General features: G+C 33.5%; 3 protein-coding genes and 2 non-coding genes across 10 annotated transcripts; 2 read left to right on the top strand and 3 right to left on the bottom strand.

The window, feature by feature from the left end:
- Positions 1-694: 694 nt before the first annotated feature.
- Positions 695-5,429, bottom strand: LOC122306732 (sucrose synthase 6-like). Its single transcript, XM_043119238.1, has 15 exons — positions 5,037-5,429; positions 4,776-4,930; positions 4,299-4,491; positions 4,100-4,218; positions 3,810-4,026; positions 3,628-3,723; positions 3,362-3,535; positions 3,125-3,241; positions 2,882-3,048; positions 2,487-2,711; positions 1,802-2,368; positions 1,554-1,692; positions 1,379-1,451; positions 991-1,018; positions 695-900 (listed from the first exon to the last, which is right to left on the bottom strand). Exons 1-13 carry the CDS (start codon positions 5,268-5,270, stop codon positions 1,425-1,427), a joined length of 2,430 nt encoding a protein of 809 aa, XP_042975172.1. The 5' UTR covers positions 5,271-5,429; the 3' UTR covers positions 695-900; positions 991-1,018; positions 1,379-1,424.
- A 1,868-nt stretch (positions 5,430-7,297) lies between these two features.
- On the top strand, positions 7,298-7,399 carry LOC122308641. The gene has a single exon (XR_006242160.1). It is a non-coding gene; the product is annotated as a small nucleolar RNA Z103 (small nucleolar RNA).
- A 124-nt stretch (positions 7,400-7,523) lies between these two features.
- On the top strand, positions 7,524-7,619 carry LOC122308640. The gene has a single exon (XR_006242159.1). It is a non-coding gene; the product is annotated as a small nucleolar RNA Z103 (small nucleolar RNA).
- A 1,400-nt stretch (positions 7,620-9,019) lies between these two features.
- LOC122307328 (protein SET DOMAIN GROUP 40) lies at positions 9,020-15,500 on the bottom strand. Of its 6 annotated transcripts, none has more exons than XM_043120141.1 (6): positions 15,230-15,500; positions 14,714-14,832; positions 14,453-14,547; positions 14,124-14,264; positions 11,988-12,281; positions 9,020-9,804 (listed from the first exon to the last, which is right to left on the bottom strand). In XM_043120141.1, exons 1-6 carry the CDS (start codon positions 15,370-15,372, stop codon positions 9,151-9,153), a joined length of 1,446 nt encoding a protein of 481 aa, XP_042976075.1. In that variant the 5' UTR covers positions 15,373-15,500; the 3' UTR covers positions 9,020-9,150. The 6 variants fall into 6 exon arrangements, with proteins under 6 accessions (XP_042976075.1, XP_042976074.1, XP_042976076.1 ...); XM_043120140.1 differs by having other exon boundaries at positions 14,453-14,584; positions 14,685-14,832; positions 15,230-15,499; XM_043120142.1 differs by having other exon boundaries at positions 14,453-14,584; positions 14,685-15,070; positions 15,230-15,373.
- A 1,177-nt stretch (positions 15,501-16,677) lies between these two features.
- On the bottom strand, positions 16,678-19,970 carry LOC122307812 (glutathione S-transferase F11-like). The gene is made up of 3 exons (XM_043120910.1): positions 19,729-19,970; positions 19,472-19,520; positions 16,678-17,429 (listed from the first exon to the last, which is right to left on the bottom strand). Exons 1-3 carry the CDS (start codon positions 19,873-19,875, stop codon positions 16,975-16,977), a joined length of 651 nt encoding a protein of 216 aa, XP_042976844.1. The 5' UTR covers positions 19,876-19,970; the 3' UTR covers positions 16,678-16,974.
- Between the last annotated feature and the right edge of the window lie 3,007 nt (positions 19,971-22,977).

Below are 22,977 nucleotides of genomic sequence, written 5' to 3'. Positions count from 1 at the left end.
AACCAAAAAATGGTGTTTTTCTTCAAAATTTCAAGATCCGAACGCCAATGTAGACTGGGTGGGCGGGACCTGTACCCTTCCATTCGCTCACACCCACAGACTACCTGGAAGGAAGACGAAAAGAAAAAAGGGGGTGGTGGTGGTGGGCATGTGTACCCGCCCGCACGCCCATACTATATAAGCAAAAGGAAATTCTAATTTTATCCCCATTCCTTCTCTCTTCCGAGCCTTCCACGGATCACTTGTGGCTCAGGACGACGAGGGAGGGCGGATGGTGGCACCCGTGGCCCTTACCCTAGAATGGTTAGTGGTCAGACATTCATTGGAAAGGGCTAAATGGGTTTTGACTTCCTTTTAGGATATCTGCACCCACCTCCGAATGCCCCAAAAAAAATTATATTTTTAAATAAATTTTGTTATATACAAGTAAACTTACGTATAAATTTACGTATCAATACTGATTACTTTATATTTAAAATTTAAATTAACACTGATTTTAATAAAATTTATTTTTTTGACTAATTACAATAAATTGATGTACATATTAATACATAATTGTACTTGTAATTAAATTTTTCCTTTTCAAATATGGCCATCTGGCTTCATATATGTATAAATTTATAATTACTATTTTTTCCATTTAATAAATAATAATTAACTGCGTTTCATAGGCATGGAAATTGGTTCCAATATATTAAAAATAAAAAATGCGTAATGCTTATTATAAAAATGCAGAGCAGCACCGGTTGCACTTTTAACACACGAAATCCGTTTCTCCATTTATCAATCAGCACACAATAACTTATTATGCATAAATGTGAAGGAAACAGGAACTTCAGGAAGACATGAGAGGGAACAGTCGAACACCATTAATTGTTACAACTTTAGGCTCCGAACGACCTGAAAACAAGTTATAAATAATTAACTTGAATTATTATATAAATGGCTTAACACAAAATCGATAACGAGTCGGGAGTACGCAGCACTTACCTTTGCAGTTTACACTGTCAGTTTAGTGCTGCAATATCCAAGAAAATACGTATTTTAGATTCGGTGAAGGATTAAATAAATAAATAAATTATTTGCAGCTTTAAAAATAGGATACTCTATCATTAAAAAAAGATTTTTTTTTTTTTATGTGAATATCAGATTTATCTATTTTTTTAAAAATAAATAGGTAAAATTGACATATTTTTTTAAAAATAAATAGGTAAAATTGACATATTCTAAAACTGTAAATATTAATTTTTTTTTAAATGTGAACAATATGAGGATCAAGACGGTCCACCTTCTATTGAAAGAACAACTGTATTGTGAATATGACCTCTTATAAATCAAATTGACAAAGATTTCACTAAAATTTTGATGGGTAACTTGCCTTTTTGAGGGCAGCAGTTTGACATTTGGCTTTGGCTTTGATTCCACTAAATCTTTATAGGCACCTTATTCGCCTGTAAAAAATTAATGCCAAGAAAGGAATATGAACCAAATCCTGAAACTTTTCACGTGAGATAGCTAAGCAATATAATGTATCAGCAGCATAAAAAACATACCAAATCCCTGAATTGGAGATTGTACAACATTTCGATGTATCTTTGCTTTGCCAGTTTCTGCTCTTTGTTCAACTGTCTCCAGAAACTATAAATGCTCGCCATATTCAACACCTTGTTTGCATATATCTTCCAGGTATAGCTATAAAGAGATCAATTTCAAAGTCCACATATGAAAAATGGTGCCTAACTCTACTAGTGGATGACTGAAAATGATACATCATATGAATGAGAATAGTGAAAAGTGTTACCATTCATTTATGCGCTGCAAACCTGCTGCAGAAAACTTGCTCCAATATGTTGCATCCACATTGCACTTCTCAAAGAAATCAGCAATTTTGTTACTTGACTCATCCCCATTGGTGGGATTTATATGGAACCCTGAGACCCCATCAACGATGATTTCTGCAGGGCCTCCTTGATTGGTTGCAAAAGTGGGCAATCCACAGTTCATTGCTTCGATGACTGTTAGGCCAAATGCTTCATACAATGCAGGTTGCACAAATGCTCCATTCGTGTCAGCAACACAGCGATAGAGTTCTCCATTGCGTTGCCTGTCAGTTTGTGCTGCAATCCATCTCATCTGACCCTTCAGTTCGTATTTGTCTATCAATGAGTGCATCTTTTCTATTTCAGATATTTCTTCTCTATCCTTTGATTTTGAAGGATCAAAGAAGGCCCCGACAACAACAAGGTTAACCAAATTTCTAAGCCGCTTGTTCTTCCCATACCACTCTGTTAATCCAGTTAGGTTCTTCACAACATCGAACCTTGCCATCGAGAAGATGATAGGTTTCATCCTGTCTTCTAGATATCCCCTATTTCCAAATGAAGTTTAAAAAGAAGGAGAAGAAAGAAATTAGGTAATTAAGGCAAATTTATTATTCACATTTGTCGTATAAATATACACGAATGCTTCGCAACTTCAATACTCACATGTGTTCATTGTTTTCCTCTTTGCTGTACAATAATTCTTCAATGGCAGGGTGAAATATCGTGAGCCGCCTTTGTTTCTCTGTGTGAGGAAAGTAGAGAGATTGATCAGCCCCTGGTGCAACAATGTTGAATTTTGGATCAAAAACGTTGATGCCTGAAACAACTCTACAAAGCCCAGGGAGCGTAAATGCAGCATGGCTTTCATACTGCCCAGGTCTGTCTTTACTGCAAGAAGTCAACCAAATTCATAAGAAACATATGAGAAATTATCTCACACCATTCTCAAAACTAGTGCTCTTAGATAAAGCCATACAAATATTAGTTTTTTCAGAAGCCCATATTTTAGGTTCCAAGTTATATTGAATATGTGCATCTTTGTTGGGTAATTGTCTAACCTTCCTGCAATTTCCTGGTATGTGCTGGCAATGATGAAATCCGACGCATTCATTGCAATTGTATCAGCAATGAATTGGCATGAGAAGTGATACCTAGGGTCGAATTCCTTCCATTTGACATCAGAATTTTCGTATTTGGTCTTCTCTAAAGCATGCGCAATAGTACCCTGATTTTCAATTGACAAATTCGTAAATATGAACATTTAAACTCTAAAGCTGCATTAACTGGTGATGGAAAAGCACCTGTGTTACCCCAAGTTTACTAGCCATTAGAGATGCAACTAAATTCCCATCAGTGTAATTTCCAATGATAAGATCAGGCTTCCCTTCCATGAAGTCAAGGATCTTGGCTGTAGCATCCTGTTGATATTAAAGATACCCCAACCAATTGATTAGGACACAAAAACCAAAAAAAAAAACAGAAAAAAGTCATTGTAGTAAGTCTAGAATCATGGATTCAAAGAGAGATGGAATACGTGCCTGAGTGAACTTCTCAAGATATGGATAAATGTCAAAACGAGAAACCCAATAGGGGAAGACCGTTTCTCCTGTCTGAAAAGGCACCCGAAGAATGTTGGAATGCTTGGTGCCATTGATTGCTTCGAGTTCCTGGTTACACTTGGTTCCCTGTGCCTCGGGTATGAGTCGTGTAACCTGTCATCATCAGTGACATCGTTACATAATATTTACTTCCAAACTAAAACCTTCGTTGTTGGGCAATTGTTCCTGCTGTTCATGAAACTCACCACAAGAATTTGAGGCTTCACACTAAGCCCCTGCTGCTTAATTCTAAGGAGTATTTCTTCTTCCAGAGCTTTCACTTGATCCAGAATGTAAACTACCTGTTTAGAAAAATACCAACTTGCTAATTAGTGTGAATTACTACATGAAGACTGGTTTTCTTTAATGTCAAATCAAAACCTTGTACCTGCCCTCCTGTGTCCGGCAGCCCTAGGACATCTGCTTGGCCAAAGTATCCTTGAGGAGAAAAAATAACAATATTGAATGTCGTAGGAATTTTGTTGAATAACTTCTCCATATGTAATGGATCGGGTGCTTGGAGTACTTCTGAGAGTGTTCTCATTGTCTCCTTTACTCTTTGTGCTGTATCTCCCCAACCTTTCTCGAAGCCCCATTCCTTAAATCTGTGTAAGGGTTTAGTTATCAAGTATTGTTTTTCCAGATTCTGCTAACAAAATATAGCATTAGATGGGTAACCTTAGCTCAAAATCTTCAAATGGAGTGTCCTTGGGAAGTGATGACACGAACACTTCAGCTGCTATTAGCATCATCTGAAGCTTTGAAGCAGTATCGAGTTTGTCATTTATCATAAGTTTCTGCAAATTTAGAATTATTATAAGCATTTAGAACCAGCCCTTTTTTTTTAAGTGAATCAAATCCAGCCTTTTTTTCATACTTCTCCTTGATGATCGAGTGTTAGTAAGTAGTCCACAAGAGGTTGTGCATTCTCCACTCTTCCGCTAAGCTTTAAAGTCGTGAACTTTGCAACAAAATTGTGCCCGTTTCCAATTGAAGAAGACAGGGTCAAGTGAGGAATAGTGAAGTCAAGTGCTGCAAAATCTAGCTCCAGAGCATTTTCATCATTTGCCCTGCAATGAAAAACGAAGTTATGAAACAAATTTGTGCCACAATTTGAGATACAATACTGGTTAAGTTAGAAATATGTATGTGATATAGATCAACAAGATTATGGGGATGAATAACAAACTCCTTGCATTTGGTTTTGCAAACTCAATCCAAAATTCAGCTTGTGGCATTATGAAGAGAGGAATAACTCTCAACCAACTTGTTTAAAATATTTTTGTTAGCATAGAATTCAGCTGGTGCTTACATCAAGCAGACAATTAAAACCAGAAGAAGAGAAAGGACATACCATTCTTCATCATAGATCATTTCTTTAAGCTTTAAAAATTCTGGAGCAGTGATGGCCTCAACGGATAAATCATCAGAGCTGACTTTGACAAATTCTAAAAATCCAGGATTTGGTCTTATGGCAAAGCCAACATGCGGTGGTATGACAACAGCTTCCTGCATATCTCAAAGTATGGCATATAACATCAATAAATCCATCATATTTTTGGTCTCACGTAATGTTAGCAACAGAATCTAAATGTTAATGAAAAATAAGATTAACCTGTGTGGAACTTAGTATGTAGCCAATCAAGCTCTTCAAGACCTTAGTTATTTCCTTTTGGTCATCGATGACTTGTGCCATTTCATCCATTAAATGGTCAAGTCTCATTATCCTTCTTCCCTTTCCAACGTACTTAGCAAAGCACTTCTTCATATAGTATCGACTCTGCCTCAAGGCACCTGGCATGTTATCAGCTATCGACTCTGAGCGCTTTAAGGTTGCTGCAGAAGCCATTTGAAAACAAGTTTCAGAAGACAGACTAAGGTTTCTGGGTTTGTTGAAAGCTTGGTGTCTAGGAGTTCTGCATTTATAGAGCTACAAAGGTTACTAAAATTTTGATGCATGGCTAACTCTTTTTTTTCATCTTGGGAACTTGCTTTGGGTTTTGTCAATGTTTGGGATTCTAACCACAAAATGAACCTATGGAGAGTGCATTTCCGGACAAAGAAGAAAGAAAAAGAATATTTCTCATTTGTGGGAGGGAGGATAAGAAAAGAAAAGAATTTAGTTATGGGTGGGATAAGGTAGATTCCTAGTTAAAAAGCATTGAAGACACTGCTTCTCAAATGGGAGAACTTGTATCATTATTTCCTTCTTTTATGTCTTATGTGCTGCGAGTTGTAAGTTGTACGTTGTGACCATAAAAAAGAGAATGGAAAGATACATCTCCATGGCAACACCTTACCTAATCTCAATGCATTCCCCATTGGGAAACCCATGGATGAGAAGATGGATTGAAGAAATTATAAATTGTAACATTTGAAAGTCTCAATAAACACAATATATTTTTAAAAAGAACGTTGATAACAAGTTTGTGAGCAAACATACGATTATTATGGACTCATTATAGTTAAAAAATAAATAAATAAATAAATAAAGCAAAACACCAGTATTTATATATGGTACTTAATTTGATAATTTTTCACATAAATAATATGTTTAATAAATCAATAAACAGACTTATAAATTTTTTTTTTTTTGGTAAAGTCGTAATCTAGACTTCCCTCACTTTAGTTTGTCTGGAGATAATAAGATGAGATGAGATGGTTTTAGATAAAAGTTAAAAATTGAATAAAATATTGTTAGAATATTATTTTTTAATATTATTATTATTTTAAAATTAAAAATACTAATCTCACAACTCAAACTTACCGCTCGGTATTATCGCTCGAATTTTTATTTTATTTTTTAATTTTTCTTTTTACTTAGTGATTAAAGAAGTATTTTTTTAACAATATTGTGGTTTTTTTATTCTTTAAAAAATATTTAAAATGATGAAAAAATGCATGTAAGAAAAAGCTAAAAAAAAATTAATTAGAACTAACGGTGGGAGCAATGGGCTTAGGCCAAGTTTGGTATACACATCTCAATTCAAAATTATTATCTCATTATTACAAATTTTTTAAATTTTCACGCAAAATATAATATGCAATTCAATTTTTTTAAATTTTAAAATAATAATAATATTCAAAAATAATATTTTAAACTTTTATCTCAATTCAAAATTCTCATCTTACTTACCAAATCTATCATGTCCGTCTTTTAAGATTTAAAAAAATTAAATTATTTATTATATTTTATAATAATTAAATAAGATGAGATGGATTAAAAATATTTTTCAATCCAAACGGCAGTTTAAATAAAATATTCAAATTTGCGTCTAAAAATAGTTTGAAATCCATCACAATTAACAAAATTTTACAAAAATTATCTTTGATTACAAAAAAATTCGCATCCAAAGAAACTCTATTTTTTAAAAAAGAGTTTAGATTTGATTTTACCTAAGAAAAAACGAGAGCAGAAGAGGAGATCTTCTACCGTCCACGTGTGAGGGCAGCAGCCTTCAATCCTTAAAACCGGATTGGAAATTAGGGTTTCAGAGAAGAAGATCGGCTATAAATAAAGACCTCGACCACCCTTTCTGGAACACAACCAAATAGCCGTGGCTGTAGTTCGTCCTTGCGATAGATTGTTAGAGAGCTAGGATTAGGGTTATGGCTTAAATTTCTCGTCTTATTTCTTTGAAGTAACATCTATGGCGTCATATACTGATTACCGGCGCTCTGCAAGCTCAGTGGGTGCTTGCGTATGAGACGACGCCCATAGTTGTTCCCGTCTCTGCAAATCTTGGAGATAGAGTTAAAATTCTTGTGGCTCAATCTTTCTTGCAGATTTGGATAAATTTGGTTTCTTTTTTTATGCAATTATGTTTTTCTTCTTACTTTATTTACCAGTGCAAAGAAATCGAAATATTGGTGAAGATGGAGGTGATGATTATTTCCCCAAATGATCGAAGCTGATTATACTGTGCTATTTTTATGAATTCTCTTTCTATGAGAATCCAAGCCAGTCTTCTGATCCATTCTTCGTTTTCATCTTTGTTTATTTGTTTGTGTTCAATTGTTTTTTTCTTTTAACCGATCAAAAAAAAGTTTATATGTATTTGCGTTCAATTGCTTTGGTCTATTTTGGTGATCTATGAGAGAGATGGAAGTGATGATTATTTCCCCAGATGATCGACGCTGACTAAACTGAGCGATTTTTTTTCTCTTCTGAGAAACCAAGCCAAATGTTCTGATCCATCTCTGTCATATCTCCGATCAAGCGAATCAAAACTTTCCGATGAACTTGTGTATGGTTTTTTTCGTTGATTTTCCGGGTAGTATCGATTGATTTTCATAGAGTTTGAAGTTCATAAGATTTGTCTGTGTTAATGCCATGGTTGCGTATTAAAACTTGCAAGTTGTGGGCTGAAATTATGGTTGTGGGATCAAAATGCTTGTGTTAAAACTTCCTAACATTGGTGGAGTTGCTCGTGCAAGTTATGTTTCTCTGCTAGCTCGAAGGTTTGAGTATAAATTTACACTTCAAGAGCTGCCTTTTCATCAAATCTCACTCTGCATTTTCAGAGAGATTGGGGACAGTGTTCTGTGATGACATGGAGAAAGATCTGAAAAAGAAAATACGTTTGTTATTATCTTCCCTAATTATTCAGTTTCCAATCAAACGATCAGTAAAATTTGCAATATATCCTCTATTTCCCTTTAGAAGAAAATATTTTACTTAAGACGTTTAAAAACTAACTAAATTATTTTATTCAATTAAACGGAATTATTTATTTTTCAATAAAACTGATTTTAATAAATTTAAAAAAAAAAACTATGTTTCTAATAATATCCTCAAAAAAGATTTTTCAAGCATCATTCATATATTAAAAAATAATAATAATAATAATTTTAATTTAATCAAATTCTAATATTATTTTTTCAAACTACTAAAAAAGATATAAAAAAAATTAAATTATTTTAAATTTTAAAATAAAGATTAGATTTAAAATGTTATTTTTAAATAAAATTTTAATTTTATAATATTTTAATTTAAAATTTTTTTTTTCTATTCTCTGTCAAAGTTTAATAAAACATTAATTCAAATCATTTAATATGAGATAGTGGAAGTATTAATCTTTTAAAAAATATAAGATAGTGGAAGTATGACAAAATTGTTATATTTTTGTAGGAGGAGATGATTGTTGGGATATATTATCAAAACTTTTATCTATGAATAATATGAAGCTTTAGGGATACGACTGTTAAGAATGCCACTATGGCTTGAACAGAGTATTTATCATTGCAAAAGGTTGTTGTAATACTGGTCTAGTTGAGATATATAATTTTTTTTATTTGAAATTTAAAAAATAGTGGTTATTATCAATAATTGATTTCAGATGAATTGAGTTTAATTAAACAATCAAACACAACCTAAAATTATATTATAGGTTGAGTTAGTTTATCATATGCAAGCAGACTCCCAGAAACTGAAGATCTTAACATTGAGTAGAGGGACTAATTCGGCTTGTTCTCGCATACTGCGATATGTATTTCAATTTGTAACTTTCTCAAAAATTTATGGGGCATATGAAGTTGCATTATTTAATTTTGCTCTGATTTGTGAACCCCAGGTCCTCAACTACTAATCATAATGCATTGTTCAAAAAATAAACAATCGGATTTTATAATCATTCGTTAAGCAGTTTTGATATCTATCAACTCCAAATGTGTTCCTTGCATCAAAAATTGAACAAAATGTGCAAGAAAAAAGAACCGAGAACGTTAAACTAGGCCAATTTGAATGGTAAATACTTTCCACAAGTTAGAGAATCAATTGTTTCCGTGCAATTAAAAATGCAGTCAAGCAGGATTTTCTTGTATCTGGCCCTCCACTGGACAGCCAATTTCAACCTTTCCATAGACCTTCTAGCTTTGCTGGATAGAAGTAAGTTATTACCACTAGCTACATTTTGCAACTTATTGGCTTCTAAGAATGACCGGATCTCACCCCTAGAAGCGGATATTGCCTTCTCGAGCTCAACAACGGAATGAAGATCTTGAATTTCGTTAATGGAACTTAGTAGCAAACTGTCTTCTTCAGTTGATGTTGGCAAATTCTTCAATACCAAATTGCATTTCTTTGCTATCCATTTCATGACCTGTATCTCATTGTCTGTAGATAGTGGAGAACCCGAATAAGCAAGTTGTCCCAGAGATCTCCGCTTGCTTGGTGGGGTTGTCCATAATCGCAAAGCAGACAACAGGGAAAAAGATGGCTTTCCATTCTGATGAATATACAACAACTCCTTCGGCCATGAACATGAGGAATAAATTTCTGGTTCCAAGGGAATAAAAACTTTGTCATTTGGATTTTCATTTAGAAGAAACCCGTAGTGTTCAAGGAGCTCCAAATTCGTGTAAGTCCCATAGCATAGAAGAACCTGCAGAGGATATATTACTATTTCAATTCCCTCTTATCTCATGCACCTAGAAAAAAGAGTTAATATGCATAACAGGTGCATGGAACTTGGCCAAAGATATCCCCACCGTTATAATGGTGAGAAAAGAGAGAAATTATAACTGGTTTCATTACTTTATAACAAAGTAAAGAAAATATCATAACCCACAACTTATGTGATCTACTCTATCTCCCACATTCAATATTAGGGGTATAACATGTCCGATCCAGTCGGTCCATAGGGGGATTTTTGGACTGGATCGAAAATTTTGGTCTGCCCATTTTCCACCCCAAGACTGGACCAATTACACATACAGAATGGAGAACGTACCAGACCACATTATCTATTGGTCTAATCGGTCCAATTCGATCCAGGCCAATTCAAAATGGGCCAACATACAAAAAAACCCAACATTTTTCTTCCATTTTCTTTTCTTAGCAAATAAATTAAATGATAAAAATTATATAAAAAAATAAATTAAAATTAAGTGAGCTCTTTAATGTGGATTATCTATTAACTCATTAATAAAGTTATTAATTATAATTAAATTAATGATGTTACTAACTTAGTACTCAATACTCCATAATAGTATGTATATGAATTATTATACTTAATGCATAACAGACCAAAAACCGGACTTTTGCAAACTAATGAACAGAGACCAGACCATTAGTGTTATTGGTCTGATCGGGCTAATTAACTTACACCCCTAAGTTTCATAATGCATTTTAATTGTATAAGAGCATCCACATTGGTTTATGCATATATATATGCAAAATCACATCTTTTGGAGATCTAATTTGCCATACAAGCAAAACTCTAACATTGGCTCATGCAAATTTGAGACAAAATAATAATAAAATATTATCCTTTTTTTTTTTTTTTTGCTTTTTTTTTCAATAGAATTTGCAATTTCCATGTATTGGGTTAATACATGTAATTACCACCCAAAGAAATTCCATTAGCACCCAATACATGTACTCAGAACCTGTGAGAGAGAGGTGCACGGGTTTGATCTTCAAATATGTAAAATATTTGAGTAAAATATTTTTTGTGGAGTGAATGAGTAAAATATGTAGTAAAATATGTAAAAATAAAATATGTAGAAAGAGAGTGGGAGGAGAGAGAAAGGATGAGTAAAATATGTTTTGGAAAGTGAACAGTAGATCTTCAAACATGTAAAGATATTGTTCATAGCTATGCAAATATTTGAAGATGCATAATCCAATGTAGATGGATTTAGGCTCATATTATGCAAATATGAATTTGCATATGCATAGACCAATGTGGATGCTCTAAGCAATGTTGTGATGGGGCTGGAGTCAGTGAGTCACAGCTTCTACAGGAGAGGCTCATACAACTGGCAGTTTTGCCAAATGGATGAGGATATGAAGGCTTACAAAAAATAAAACTTTTTTTTATTGGCACCGAATGTCCAAGATCAGTGTCTCAACTAATTTCAAGAGTGCACATGCCCTCTGTAAAGAGTTTTCCGCAAGTACACCTCAAGTCAAGAGGAAAATCTCCCAGTCCGATGGCCTCTAGAGATTATTTGCACCCAAGAGAATTTGAATCTTAGGCTTGGGGGGAGCATACCCCCAAGCCCAAGGCCTTTACCACTTGAGCCAAGCCCTAGGGGTTCAAAAACTAAAACTAATGAAGCAGCTCTTCATGCTTCTTGAAGAATCTAGGGAAACAAATTAATAAGGCTTAAGCTTCATGGTTTAAGGCTCCTTTTGGTCATGGCTGCAACTTTAATGAAAGGCAAGGCTTGGAAGCAAGCTACCAGCACCTATTGGTGAGAAACACTCAGGTTGGGATCTTTGGGGCTTTCAAGCAGTTCAGTGTCCTGGTTTTTCCAGAATGTGTTTCTGATGTGCTCTTTAGCTAACGTTGTAGATTTGGAAATTGGACCACTCGCATGGAATAGAGTTACCCCTCTTTGAGGTTGGAGAGCTTTTGGTTGGAGAGCAATTTGCTAGTCATTGCAAACGTTTGGACATCCATTTCTAGAACTTAAAGCTGCCTTCACATGCATTTTACAAGCATGGATGGCTGATCTTACAATTTCTCCCTCCCTTTCAGAATTTATTCAAGTTAGATTCTTAATTCATTTTCGTTTGAATCTATTACATTGAATTTGTGTTGTAGAGTTTTTGTCGTACCTGCTCTCCTTTCAAATAATTTTGTCGAGCATAGAAGCAATATGCAGCAACATCTTCCTCATACGCACCATCAGTCAACCTCAGATCATGGGCATCCAAGACCTCCACATTTGACTTATGTGCACGGTCCCCATTTAACAGAGAAGTGGCCTGAAAGGATGAGGCACACAGCCGACCATCTACTTCTTCAGAACAAAATGTCTCCTCTCCTGGTGCAGCATAATTAAATAAGTCTCCCACAGGACATAAACATCCAGCTTCATCCCATGGTATATGCAACGTCCTTGAGGATATCTTTCAACACGGTCAGATATAAAATATTTAGATTACTGACAAACATAAACAAGGAAAACGTGAACCTACACATGAAATTCAAAATAAGGCCCAAAGGTAACAACCTAAGACCCCCCATGAACGCATTATTTAACAGATAGGGACAATTGAATCGGTGAACATTTTTTTTATAGGCAAAACAGAATTTGAATCAGTGAACATTACCATAGATATAACACAATCAAGCAAGATACTGACCATCTGCAGTTAGGATATGCTTATTGACTCAAAAATATTTCTTACATGCGCCAAAAATAAAGCATATAAATTGTCAAACTATGCTTAGTCACTCAAAGTTGTAGCAACTTCAATTCTGATATACTAAATTTCAACCTATTTACCGCCAAAGGAGCTTTGTGCAGTGATTGACAGTAGCTAAGGGATTTCTGGAGGGGTTTTGTGAAAGCAATATTTCTCTCCAAAATCATGGGAATCAGTTTGTAAACCAAATGCTCATGGGATTTTGGGGTTCCACAGATTACATGATTTGGACAGGGCCTTAACCAAAAAGTTAGGCTGGATAATCTATGAGGAGTTAACTGATAAATTATGGTCTCAAGCCCTGAGGGAAAAGTATCTCAAAGACTATCATTACTGGTTGCTCCTGGCGCTCGGAATCCTTCTTGGTTATGGCATGGCATCTCGAAAATGACTGACTTGATAGCAAAGGGGCTCAGTTTTGCAGTTGAGAATGGTAGGAAAATAATTTGGAATGATCCCTGGGTACCTCAACTGCCATCCTTCAAGCCCAGAGGCAAACCTTAGTATTTCATTGCCACAGAGACTGAATAAGGTGCCATTTGGATAGTGAGTTGAAATAAAATTTGAAAGTTGAATAAAATATTATTAGAATATTATTTTTTAATATTATTATTGTTTTGGGATTTGAAAAAGTTAAATTGTTTATTATATTTTATGTGGGAATTTGGAAAAGTAGTAATAATGAGATGAGACACTTTCACTATCCAAATGGGGCCTAAGACTATGTCACCTGGGTTTGTAATAGTAATTGGAAACTCAGTGTAAAACTATCTTATGGACCAGGCTGCTCGATTCTCCTTTGCAGAGGAACTATCTCATTCAGATTCAAAGGTTCATTGGGGTGCAAGACTATAAGACCAGCTATGCTCTACACATCTGCCAAGCCATAGCGAAGTTGGACACCTCTAGGCTCTAGGGACGATCCCATTGTTGGCATCTTTCAAAACATCAGAGCCAAATGGCTGCACTACCGAAAATGGTTAACCAGATGGATAGCAAGAACGGCTGACAGTATGGCTCAAGAATTTTCTGGGGTTGCAGTAAAGGATCATCAGCTCTTTGGTAAATGGAATGGAAGTTCTATTCCAAATCAATTTATCCAACTTATGGATGTTCTCGCATGAGTTGTTGCCATGAAGATGGTATTATTTTCCAAGGAAAAAATGTCCCTTATAAGAGAAGGAAAGAAGAAAAAAATAGTAACATATCAATGAGCAACATGTTTTAATGTTTAGGTGTGTGTGGAGGAACAAAATGATTGGTGCTTTGAAGGTTGTGAGAAATCTGTGGGTGAGCTTGAAGTTTATTTCCTCAAGGCCCGCTATCAGGATTTTTCTTTTCTTTTTTCCTTCTAATGTTAAAGTGTATCTACTCATAAAAAATTAATAAATAAAAAAATCTTTTAAGTATATCTATTTTATACTCCCTGTGTACTTGGATTTCAGTACTTCTTAAGATTGAATGAGATTTTCATTTACTTATTAAAAAATGAACAACATATTCTAGAATGCATCAGGTCTAACAGAGGGCCACGTATCTCACTGTTGCAGCAGCCCAACACCATGCCCTAAAGGTCAGAAGTTGAGGCTTAAGATTAAGTTCTGCCATCAGTTGATTAGCTTCATTCTGTTCTGATCTTGCCTTTGATATGGCCCTTTCTGCAGCCCAGATAGCATCAGATACCTGGCAAAAATTTAGGATACTTCAGAAACAGTTTTTATCACAGAACAATAACATCTGATATAGTTCCTAAATAGAGATAATGAAACCTAACCTAATGAAGATTTGATTTTATTAGTAAAGGAAAAAAAAAAAAAAACCTAACCTAATGAGTAATGAACAAACTAAAATTCTACAATCAGAAACTGAACTTGCAGAGCTTGCTTCTCGAATTCACCAAAAGTTGCAAATATGTCATAGCAGCGGGGCAAGTGCATCAGATAAGGGAGCCACCATGAACTCTTTCCTTTACCCATTTCATATATCAAACAAACAGTCAATATCTGCATTAAAATTAATGATACAATTAAGTACATAAATTATCAGTATCTGACTAGGTCTACGTATTTGAAAACCAATGAGAACCGATTCATATAAAAAAACCTGGGTAGAGGATAGAGAAGGGTGCCTACTGACAGCAACAGAGAGTTTTTCATCCTTCAGTAGGCTTTCCCTCGTCATCAAAGCGGATTTAGGAACTCTGAGAATTAGCTCCCCCTTCCTAAGATCACGCACAGCACCCAGACCTCTACTGCAGCACTCCCATTAACAAATGAAGATATGATAGGACAGAACCTTTGAGGATCAAGACCTTCTACCAATAATACTAATAACTTTCCATTGCCCTACCCCGTGTTTGGTTACCCAAAAAAAAACACAGGGAAATAAAATAAGCTCATAATCCTAAATTAATTTATTTGGTAAACTGTAAAGTTTAAAAACAGAAAAACAGACAAACCAACAAATAAACCTAACTCCACCAGCGGCGCCTGATACAATTACATGGGTTAAGTTGGGTTGGGCATTTCATTCATTGAAACATGGAGAATGCAACATGAGCATAAGATTGCGGAAGTTTCTCGGAAACCAAACAGAGATGGAAGATTGGCTAAGCAGAAGAAATGAGATGAGAATGAAATCGCACGTACCCGCCAGCGAGAGGAAAGTAAGCGAGGGAGAGAGAATGTCCCAGACAGACATATGGGAGGGATCCTGAAGAGTCTGAGATTCCAAGGTCTGATGCCCACTTCAGGAAGCTTTCCAGTCTAATGTCTTGCTCCTGTTCCTCCATGTCTCTCTCGTTGGTCCTCCCCTTCCTGTTCCTGCGCAGCTACGCTTGCTCTTTCCGACTCTCTCTTTAACTTCGTTCCACACACTTTAGAGTTCAGATTTCCGACGTAAAGAGTTGTTTTTTTTTTTTAATCCTTAAATCAAAGAGTTGTCATTCTTTATAAAGATTTTGGGCTTAGCGGGCTGAAAGCTTATAAGCTTACTTGATCTAGTTGACATTGGGCTTTGAATCGAAGCCCAGAAGCTTCATGCTTTGCAGATTGCATAAAGACGAGATCGATCTGATCTTACCCCTACCAACAGGCTTAGAACCTCATCTCTGTTGAAGGTATATCATGAATTGGATCTTGGATGTAAAATTCTAGAACTGATAATTATTAAATTTTCTTTTAACATCTCACAAAGCCTTTTATTTTAGAAGGAATGAAATGCAACGATTTCTTTTCTTTGCATGCAGACATCTTCTAAAAAGGTAATGTCATGTTGTCATTCAAAGATTTTATATATATTTATTCTGATTTATATTCCAAGGCCCTTTATTTTGGATAATGCTTAGTTGTCCGAATCATATTTAAAAAACACACACAAATGCTTTTAAGAAAAATACAAATACATTTGGTAACCCTGGCAGCGTCCTTTTATTTTATGAGCAATAGAAGAAAATTGATGGAGGGAATTCAAGGAGGCTCGAACGTTGGATCATTACAAAAAGATATGGATGGGGCAGAATTTGCATAATGAGAATGAAAAATATTATAGCCACAAATGAATTATACAAAGTAATCCCACAAATTATTGTAACTAAATGTGGTTTATCAAATTATAAAATTATTTTTATTGTAAAATAACTCTAAATAATAAGAAGCAGAAATCACATTAATTTATAGGATTATTTCCGTATAATCTATTTGTAACTCTAACACTCTTCAGTGAGAATTCATGCATGTAACTACGTACATACCACTAAAGGTGATCCATTGGTGAGATTGTACCCAAAATTATATGATATATTAGCCAACTTGGTAACAATATTGTCTTAATATATGCAACAATCTTCATAGGGTTGTGCATCTGGGCCAAATTTTTTCTATTTAGTCCAGAACTCGAAAATCCGGATCATTATCTTCTAGTCAGAGGTACTGAGAAATGGTTGCTATAATCATGACGCCAAGGGATTGAAATGATTCATTAATGAGGTGGTTGTTCTTGCTCAGGGTTTACCGCAAGGTACCAACACTTGGCTCAGGTGTGCGGCCATGACTTTACCAACACTTAAAATTTCCCAATTAAATTAGAATTTGAAAGATAGAATTTTCAAACTAAAACTTAAAATTGAACACCAACAGTACATGATTTTAGTCATACATGATCTTTTATTCCCACCTTCTGTCACATATCACTCCGAAGAGACCCGAAGGTGGGGAGGAAAGGAAAACCATCAAGTACGTGCAAATTAAGACGAAAGAAATCAAATATTAAGCAAAGCACGTGATGAAGTCATGACGAGAAGTAAATGATTTAAGTAGCAAAGATATATAATTAGGTTTAACTAGAGGAATGAATGCACGAAATCATCATGCATGCATGCAGATTAATGTTGTGATTAAAAGCGAGCAGCAGCAAGCGTGAGTAACTTCTTCCATGCAGGCCGGCTTGAGATGTCCTCCCACCATGAATTCACATTGTTTCTCTCCCTCACTAAATGCTCCATCTGAGCTTCATTCATGAGATATCTAATGCCCGGAAGATGGCTAAGATCAGCCAAAGTGTAGGTGTCTCCGGCAAGATATCTGCTCTTTGACAGCCTTTGCTCGTATACGTCCAGCACCTTCTCCAGCTTTTGCTCACAGGTGTGAGCCAAAGCCAAGTCCCCAGGCTTTCCCATCATGGGCAGAACCACGAGCTGAAGCACAAGAGTGTAAACCAAGTCATTGAAGTTGTGTGCTTCCACTTCTAGCCATTGATCCACCACAGCTCTCTCTTCCAAAGTATTCCCCAATAGGTTGGGGCCCTGGTCCTCGTACTTTGTTGCATAATACCTTACAATTGCCCTAGACTCTAAAAAATAAAAATACAAAAATATCATCTAGTTCATATATTATAAAGCGATGAAATGTGTAAGGGCACTGATCAGGAAAAAATACGATGTAATATTAATGATATTATTAATTGTATCTTATTCAGTTACAAATATTAATGATCATGTGGAAAATCTGAGAATCATATTTTAAAAATTAGCATATTTAGATGACAGAATCTTGATAGCAATTAAACTGTCTATGATGTAATAATATCTATCCTCGCTAGCAATTAGCATATTTAGACGACAGAATCTTGATAATGTATAAAATATCTATCGTCTTATGGCTAGCTAGCTAGAAAAAGAAAAAATCATAATTCATTTGATCAAATGATCCATTCAAAAATTCATTTTTGGGACTAGATTAATATTAATATTATTAATATTATTATTAGTATTTGTTTGGTGTATTATATATTTTGCTATATTAATTAATAATACGAAGTATTATAAATATAGGTAAGACTTAAAAAAATTATTAACACATTTATTAACTTAAGGATATATATATATATATGGTATATAACGTGATGATTTAGGGTTAAATGTTTAGTGAATAGTAGTAAAATAGTTTGAATTAAAATGTTTTATTAGGTTTTGGAAAATATTAGAGAAAAAGTTGAATGACAATTTTATAAAGTTAAAATATTGTTTAAATATAAGTTTTAATATTTTTTTATTTGAAAAATTGAAAATTTTATATTGTTTTTTATATTTTGTTTATAAGTTTAGAAAAGTTGTAATAATTAAGTAATGGTTAGATGAAAAAGTTAAAAATTTAACATTAAAAAATATTTTATATTTAAATAATATTTAGAAATAAATTATCAAAAAATACTTAAGAATATCTCAATGTCCAAACTAGAAGTCAGTCTGGTCAACCGTTTTACATTTTCTCTCTAATTAGTGTTTTTTTAAGGATAATTAGTTAATAATATAGATACAATAGAAACAACAAACAAAAGCTGTAACAGATCTAGGGGGATCAGAGGCTGCCCTCACAAATTTGGGAAATTAATTTAAGGCTCTTTAGTGGTAAGTGCTGTAAAAACTTGTAAAAACATTAATTAATTTACGAGCCTTTTTGTATAATTTTGTGAAAAGTAGCCCTTCAAAAAATATCAATTCATGTTTTCTCCCATAAGCTAGCTTCGTCCATGAATAAATCAAGAAAAAAAAGGAGAAAAATCATTTGAAAAAAAAAAAAAAAAGCAGAAGAGAGTAATTAAAAACGTGAAGTGAACTCAAGGGAAAATAGAAAAATTAGAGAATATTGGAGCTAAAATTTTTAGTTTTTAGAAATTTAAATATTTTATAAAAATTGAGACTTTAATTTGACTTGGATATAAAGGGGTTATTTTAACTGTAATTTGGGGATTTTTTTTTTAATGATTTTCGTATTTCCTAAATGAGAAATACTTTTTGCAGTCGGCAGATGCAGTCAGCGTACAGTCGACTGTAAAAAAATAAATTAATACGGGACCTACATGAAAAAAAAAATTATTTTTATAACTTTTTTTTATTCATGTAGGTTTCCCTGAATATAAAAAAAAAAATTATAATTTTTTTTTATTTATTCCATACAACCAACTGCACACCAACTACATTTAACGACTGTACGTGACAAAACCCTTTCTAAATTTGGAGGAAGTGGCCCCCCGGGCGCCCGCACACAGATCCACCCCTAGGCCCCCTATATATACGGAATCTATATATGGAACATGCTATAATGGTATAAGGTGCATTTTAATGATTGGAATTTGGAGGTAACCTTTTTCTGTTTTTGGAAGTAACCTGATAAAAGAATCTTGAATGCGAATATGGTATTAACTCCATAATTTGTAATTAACCAGAGTTTTTAAATGAAATTGTCCACCTATAAAACTCCTATTTACTTTTATTTTATATATAAACATGTATATATATAAGTGCTAGTTTTACACATATTTTTACCGTATTATAAAACAGGTCTACCATATTACATTAAGCAACGTCATCCTGATGCATGCATGCTTCTTACCATAAAGCTGGAAACCGTCATCTTCTATGGCCGGAACTTGCCCAAACGGCTGTACAAAAGAATGTCAAAGCACTCTCATTCATTAGTGAACATTATTCTATAAATGTAGTCTATAGAAAGGAATAAATTTTAACTAAGCCCTTCCAAAAACCTATAATTACGTTTTGTAAATTAGCTGCTACGTATAGATATCATGTAAATGTATAAATAGGTATCATTAATCGTAGATAGTCATGATGTCTTTAATTAAGTAGTACCTGTCGGACAAGAAACTCAGGTCGCTTTTGTTCTCCAACACCAAGATCGACATGGACAACGTCAAAGTCCACACCCTTCTCCAGAAGGCAAGCCATCACTCTCTGAGTGCAGGCTGACCTCATTGTTCCATAAACTTTCACCGCCATGATTCCTCTCTATATATATAATATCGTCCCAAAAAATAAGGAAGCCCGCTCTCCGAGATCGAAGAACTATATAGTATATACTACAGGATTTTGATTTTGTGTCTTAGTCTTCTGGCGAGGATCCCAATCTAATATATATATACATTTATGTGTGTGTGTCTCAGTAGCAGAGATCGTGATATTGTGATCAGAGGTACATTACACATGGGAGGGGGTTGCCACGTGATTTGTTTGAAACCTGTCGTTCTTTTTCTCACTACTTTTGAATTTTGATCGTCAAACCCAAAAAGTATCAAAAGCATTACGGTAAGATTCGAACGTGTCGGTAATTTCCACTGTTTACTTGGGGATTTACAAGTGCAGAGTGCATGCATGGGGGTTGTCACGTGCATGGCTTGCCTGGAGTTGGCGAGTAGAGCAAACTGCAGGTATTTGACTCACTGATTGCTCAACACCCACTTGGTTGGTCGGCTTGCGGCCACGTACATTCGCACTAAGCCGGTAGAATAACAAGTCAGTTCAAATACATGATTAGAATATTCTAACGTACCTAATTTATACTCTCTTTTTTTTTCTCTAAAGAATTATTCATTTATATAAACCCGACGAGATAGATCACGACTCCTTGCACTATGGGGATCCAAACGCCCCTTAAAATTGATCGTTGGGTCCAGTGTTGATTGGCATTTGGCATTAATTATTTGGGTCAAGCCTTTTTGAGACGTTACAACATAAAATTAGGATATATGCTAGGGGTTAAGGATTATTTTACAATTATTTGGGAAGATAATTTTTATATATAGACTATAGAGCTAGGATGTTCTGGAAGATGTGATTTTTGGCTTCATATACTTATAATTCCATTTATACTTTTATTCGAAATAATATTTACAGTTGTAAATATGTAACCGCATAATCATTTTAAAAAAATAAATAAATATGTGACCCACATGAAAAGAAAATTATTTTTTTAATAGTGGACCATACTATTTTTTAAAGCGAATGCATGACGCTTGCATATTTCACGACTGTATGTAGCATTACTCTACTTTTATTTACAGAACTCATTTTATCAATTTTTTTCTAATTTAAATTTTGATTTCAAATTTCATAATTTTTAGCATATCAATAATTGACATATAGATAAATACAATTAGCAATTCTCAAAATAAATTTCTACTCATTATTTTTAAGAAAGGCAAGGATGGATATTTTTTGGGCCTGTCTCTCTAGTGATTTGGTGTGTTAGGGCATTAATAGTAGGCTCAATAAAGTTTGGACAAAATTTGATTAGAAAATTCACTTTTATAAATTTAGCTAGTCACTTTTTAATGATACTAAATAACAGACTCATCAAATCTATTATTATTCTATTAAAATATTGATTTTGACATTTTTATTTATTTTAATTCTAATTGTAATTTAAATATTTATTTGTTATTAAAAAATTACATATTAATTTTCTAACATTCATATTATCTCAACAGATAAAATTTTTTAACGATTTTTTTATTACAGCCATATTTTTTTCAACTTATATATACTTATATTAAAGTTTTTTTTACAACGGTCATAATTTTATATCTACAAACACAATTAACATACAAAAGGAAAAAGTATCGTACTAATAATCATAGTTTTAAATTTCGTTTCATTCCGGTCGTTTCAGCTAAATTTTCTGTTCCAATTTAGTATCCAGTACACTAAACCTCATTGTTCCATTTCGCTCCAAATTCTGACCCGTTTCAATTCGTTTGGCATTCTAGACCCTATTCCATTTCCGACTAAGTTTGTAATTTTCTTGTGCTTGGATAATATTTTTGTAAATTTTAAATTTAGATGGTATTTAATTAGTTCTAAAATATACAATGTATTTATATAATTTTAATTTTTTTTGTAATTTTAAATATGTTCCATTATTCTTTTTTTTAAATATCATTATTTTAATAATTATTCTATATATATATATATATATATTACACGCTTACACATATATATGTATAGCAATAAATGAGAGAAAACCCCCCCACCAATGGCAATAAATGCCAACACCTAAACGACGCAAATGAAAGTTGGAAGGAATATGTACAGGTGCCAAAGAGTTTTATTACAGATAAATAAAATCTCATATTAATTTATATATTTATATTAATTTTTTTATATTTTAAATTTAAATTAGTATTATTTTTAATACAATATATTTTTTGATCAATTGTATTATATTAATATATAATTATACTTGTAATTAGATTTTTTTGATACTTAATTAAAATGCTCAAAACGAGGGAGGGGAAATTTTTTATCTCAAAATAATAATTTAACCAGCAGTTACTGAGGTTCAATAAATTTAATTAGTAAAAATATTAACAAGTTAAAATAAATGTTCATTCATTGGGTCCATTGCAACCTTTTTTTTGTGTAATTCAATTAAACTTTTATCAAATTTTAATTTTAATGAGCTCACTACTAATACCCTTACATTTGTTTTTGCACGATAACGTTATATATAACTGAAGAGTTATATATATATATATAATGTTAACTGAAGAGTTACATTTGTTTAACATTCATCTCAATTACAGTTAATTAAATAAACAATTAAAAAGTTGATAATATTTTTTAACGAAGTATCATAATTATATTGGTTGATTTAAACTTAATTGTAAAATAATTGAACTTTGTAATCTCAATGGTACCCCATTCGTTTCCAAGTATAGTTACGAGGCCACTTACAAGTAACTTTTCATAATTGCGCAAAGGAAAAATATAGTTGCAAGCATAGTTGTGCACTAATCTGTGTACCAATGTGATGTGATTGGTCAAAAAGTAGATTTTATTGAAAACAGTGTTAATTTAAATTTTAAGTATGAATAAATCAGTATTGGTACACAGATTAGTGCGCAACTGTACTTGTATGCTAATATTATACATTGTAACCCGGACAGAAAATCTCAATCAAATCAGATTTTATTAGATTTTAATGGGCAGGAGAGAGAGGATGGGAGGTTTAGATAATGAGTTAAGATAATATGAGATTAAAATTAAATAAAATATTATTATAATATTATTTTTATTAGAGAAATGATGCTTACGGTTATGAAG

The sequence above is a fragment of the Carya illinoinensis genome, chromosome 4 (genome assembly GCF_018687715.1).
Source record: "Carya illinoinensis cultivar Pawnee chromosome 4, C.illinoinensisPawnee_v1, whole genome shotgun sequence".
In the NCBI taxonomy this organism is placed as follows: Eukaryota; Viridiplantae; Streptophyta; class Magnoliopsida; order Fagales; family Juglandaceae; genus Carya; species Carya illinoinensis.
Note: the sequence above shows the minus strand (reverse complement) of the source record. Positions and strands in the feature narration are given on the sequence as shown.